The 4,422-nt window shown below is 43.8% G+C and overlaps 1 protein-coding gene across 1 annotated transcript; it reads left to right on the top strand.

Moving 5' to 3' along the window:
- The first annotated feature begins 906 nt into the window (after positions 1-906).
- Positions 907-2,297, top strand: LOC106820068 (acetyl-coenzyme A synthetase-like). The gene is given in 4 exon segments (XM_014824629.1): positions 907-1,014; positions 1,017-2,163; positions 2,229-2,260; positions 2,262-2,297. Coding segments are annotated over 4 exon segments (1,323 nt in total).
- Positions 2,298-4,422: the final 2,125 nt, after the last annotated feature.

Raw genomic sequence — 4,422 nt, forward strand, 5'->3', positions numbered from 1 at the left:
TAGTTACGTGTTAACTTGCGATATATTTCTGCGCATTGATTTTTATGCTGCATCGCACAATAAGTTTAATATCGTGCTTTTCCCTCTCCAAGTCAAGCAACTAAACATTCATTAATTTCAGTGAACGTGAAAAAATGCTCAAAATGGCGCGTTTCGCAATGGAAATTCGTCTTATTTTATGCGCATATTTGATTGAAAATATACTTAAGCAATTGTTTATAATAATATTTATATACACAACAAGAGACGCAGACTATCTATATGTATCATTGAATATAACGATAGTGTATAAAATATTTTTCAATGAAACTGCTTAGAGCCTTTCTTTTAGCCACAAATCTGGATATGTTGTAAAAGTCAAAGCATTACTATATCCCCAAAGAACCCGTGCTTACTAGACAGTATAGAGTACCGCTCAGTGGGGAAGATCTGCAAAAGTGTTCTATTAATCCTACCATTTAGATGCAGGAGTCTATCCGAAAATAGATCATCAGAAACAAACTGCACCGTTCTATATTTAGGGGTTATAAAATACCCACCTACAAAAAATTAAAATAAATCAGGTTGTTAAATATGACTAATTAACAAAATCGACATAAACACTGTCATTCCTTTAGAGTTTAGAGTCCTATATTTTTTTACATTTTGGAGTTATAACACTAGGAGAATCCGAGAATGTCTGAAACGTCATACCAGTATCTGCGCGAGTTTTGCAGCACAAGACAATATCAATGCTGAGCAATTCAACAAAATGTATCAAACGTTCTAGTTAAGATGACCCAGATGGCATTCCTGGGCAGAGCAAGCTGATAGAGTATGTCTCTTGGTTTAAGCCGGTGGTGTAGTGTCTCTGATTGGAGTTATTGGATAGGAAGATTGCCGTCATTATTAAATTGGGTCATAAAAATGCCAAAGTCAACTGGTTCTTACAACTGTCTTCGATCGTCATTTAGAAAACGCGTGGCGACAAATCGTTATTATGCTGGAGGCGATAGCCCGGATGAGACGCGAAACAAATCACCTACACTGAGCTTCATGATGAAGTATCACGCTTTGCCAACGTATTAAAAGAACAAGGCGTACAGAAAGGCGATCGCGTATCACTGTACCTCCCCATGATTCCAGAAGCTGCGGTTGCGATGCTAGCGTGTACACGTATCGGAGCGGTTCATTCTATCGTCTTTGGTGGCTTCTCCCCAGAAGCATTAGCCAGTCGCATTAATGATTCTGATTGTAAGGTCGTGATAACATCGGATCAATCCATGCGGGGTGGTCGCAAAATTCCGTTGAAAATAAATGCCGATACGGCACTGAGAAATTGCCCCGGTGTCACCAGCTGTATTGTTGTGAAGCGTGGTGGTGAGCCAGTAGACTGGACGGAAGGCCGTGATATTTGGTATGGCGATGCCATTGCTGCCGCTAACCCAGTCTGTCCTCCTGAAGAAATGGATTCAGAAGATCCTTTGTTTATTCTTTATACATCAGGTTCCACAGGTACGCCAAAGGGTGTTTTACATTCAACCGGAGGATATCTAGTACAAGCGGCGATGACGCATGAAGCGGTTTTTGATTATAAAGACGGTGATATTTACTGGTGTACTGCGGACGTAGGCTGGGTAACAGGTCACACCTATATCGTCTATGGCCCCTTAACCAATGGCGCAACTACCCTTATGTTTGAAGGAATTCCCACATATCCTGATATCTCGCGTTTCTGGCAAGTGGTGGACAAACATCAAGTCAATATTTTCTATACAGCACCGACCGCCATTCGCTCGTTAATGGCGGCGGGTAATGAAGCTGTTGAAGCAACCTCTCGTGCATCCTTGAAGGTATTAGGGACAGTTGGCGAACCAATCAACCCCGAAGCGTGGGAGTGGTATCATAATGTCGTGGGTAATGGAAAATGCCCTATTGTTGATACTTGGTGGCAAACAGAAACAGGTGCGCATATGATGACACCTTTGCCAGGCGTTCATGCACTCAAACCTGGCTCAGCCACAGCGCCTTTTTTTGGTGTAAACCCCATTTTGCTTGATGATGAAGGCAATGTAATTCACGGCAATCCAGCGTCCGGGAACTTAGCAATTGATCGCCCTTGGCCATCAATGCTTCGCACAGTATTTGGTGATCATAAACGTTTTATGAAACCTACTTACTTTTGCAATGGTTTAAATGGCTATTGTTTCACTGGAGATTGGCGCACGTCGTGACCGAAGATGTGCCAGCTTACTGGGTTACGGGTCGTGTGGATGATGTCATTATGTATCAGCGTGCATCGTTTATGGACACGCTGAAATCGAAAGCAGGTATTGATTACATGAGAAAGTGCGCATGAAGGGCGCTGGGTGGTTGGTTATCCACAGATCTAACAGGTCAGAGGGTAGTCTAGGCTACGCTGACACTGATAGTACGGGATGGAGAAGTAGCGAAGATGATTAAACGCTGAATTGAGTGAAACTGGTTCGTAGAGAAATGGGCCAATGCTAGAAGGTTAATATTATCAATGGGCTCCCGGGACTTAGCTAAAACGACGCTCAGGTAAAATCATGCGTTCGCATCTTACGTAAAATCGGCTACAATGAAGTTAGACGCACTATGGTGACAGAACTCAACTTGTGCTGACCCGATCTGTGGTGATGTTTAATTGCGATCTGAAAACAAAATAGCACAGAATCCTTAGAGGGATGCTCACTTGTCTTCATTCATATAGGGCTGTATTACGAATAGGCCCTTAGTTTTAGACCTCAATAAAAAACCGCTCATGGCCTAAGTCGGAGTGGGTTTTTGCTTCTGTAAGTAACAGCAAAATATTTCTTAACGCACGGATGGTGATCTATAACGCGCCGTACGATCGATTATAACGCGGTCTGCCGATGACCCTTTGATTGACCAGAAATCAATAGCCAATGCCAGGGTTTATACGGCGTTAGATCACCTATAATAATCAGTATACTCAGGCAGTATGGCGAATGCTGTGTAGCCCCCCCTACATGATATGCTTAGACGAGCCAGAAAGCATGATTGAGGCACAATGGGTCACCTTGGTATTATTTGCTGAGTCTCGCATATGCCTTGTACTGGCGCTGACTGCCTCGTATTTTTTGCTGAACTTGACTCTATCTTTTCACCACCATGCCGCGCGCAATCATCCGCAACTATCCACTTACCACTGCGGCGCGTTCATCCGTTATGATTTGCGTCGATTTTTCCGATACCTCGGCCCACCAAGGAGCAATAACGCCTGTCGCCTGCAGTTGGTGGAGACACCCACTTGATAGATAAAGTCACTTGCACTCAGTCAGTTGCCCAACAAAGAAAAAGTAATGTTCATGACGACTCTCATCGTTTTTTATACGGCGATTGATTCACTTTACGGTTTACCAAAAAAGTAGAAATCAAGCTTATCGCTGTAGATTATTTACGTAGTGAAGCATCTATAAAGCTCTTTACACAACATTGAGCATTTACAGACGTTAACACCCTATTTAAGTCTAAATAGACCACCACTGAGAATTAGTTTGTCAAATTATCATGATGTAGGCCTATGAGCAAATAGCCACCTCTCGGTATATAGCAAATACACGTTAAGAGGGGGTTGATAGCATGAAAATACGGATTGCAGGAGCAGGAACATTTTAGGACGAGTATTAGCCTGCAACTCATTCAACAAGGCATGAGCATAAGCCATTTATTGGAAGCTGGACCCTGACGAGAGGGAAAATCGCCGCAGCCTGGACAGCAGCGGGCATGTTGGACCCCTAATACGGACTTAGGAAGCACCCGATGGATGTCTTGAGAAATGCTTTTACGGCTCTTTGACCAACAAGTAGCCCTAAAAGGTGATTGCTTCTTTACGGGTGGTTGTGGCACAATTCAAACCGCTGGTGGCTTGCTGGGTAGCTGGCCACATCGGAGAAGATAAAGGCTTCTATCACATTTTTATAGCCATATGCAACCACAATAAAGTGTTGGATTACAAACAAACATGGCTCATTGTGATCGCACAGACTTAATGGTGAACACGAGCGTATTTAGCGTGAACGATTTTACCAAGCACTGCTACCTTCTGAACGAGTGCTGGAATGATCCTGCTGAAGTGATGATGCGATCAAAACCAGTTTTATTAGAAGAGCCGTGATTATGGAACGATAGCCACACCTGCTAAACACTGTTCTGGCTGGAAGAACTAGTCACGCTGAAGGCAGAAACTTGCTTTTGATTGGGTGAGTTGATACACCGTGGCTTAGGGGCGCGAGAAGAGGGTGGCAGAAGTGTCGTGTATTCGCGGCGAGCATGTGTAGCTCTACAACTCCAGAAGGGAGATTGAAGGCTCTTCGTGCGCCTTATAGCACCCCGTTACGCTTATACCAGGTGTGACACGCCCGAACCATCATATGTAGGGGGGCCGACACAGATTGA

Source organism: Priapulus caudatus, unplaced genomic scaffold (genome assembly GCF_000485595.1).
Source record: "Priapulus caudatus unplaced genomic scaffold, Priapulus_caudatus-5.0.1 Scaffold6256, whole genome shotgun sequence".
NCBI classification, from domain to species: Eukaryota; Metazoa; Priapulida; class Priapulimorpha; order Priapulimorphida; family Priapulidae; genus Priapulus; species Priapulus caudatus.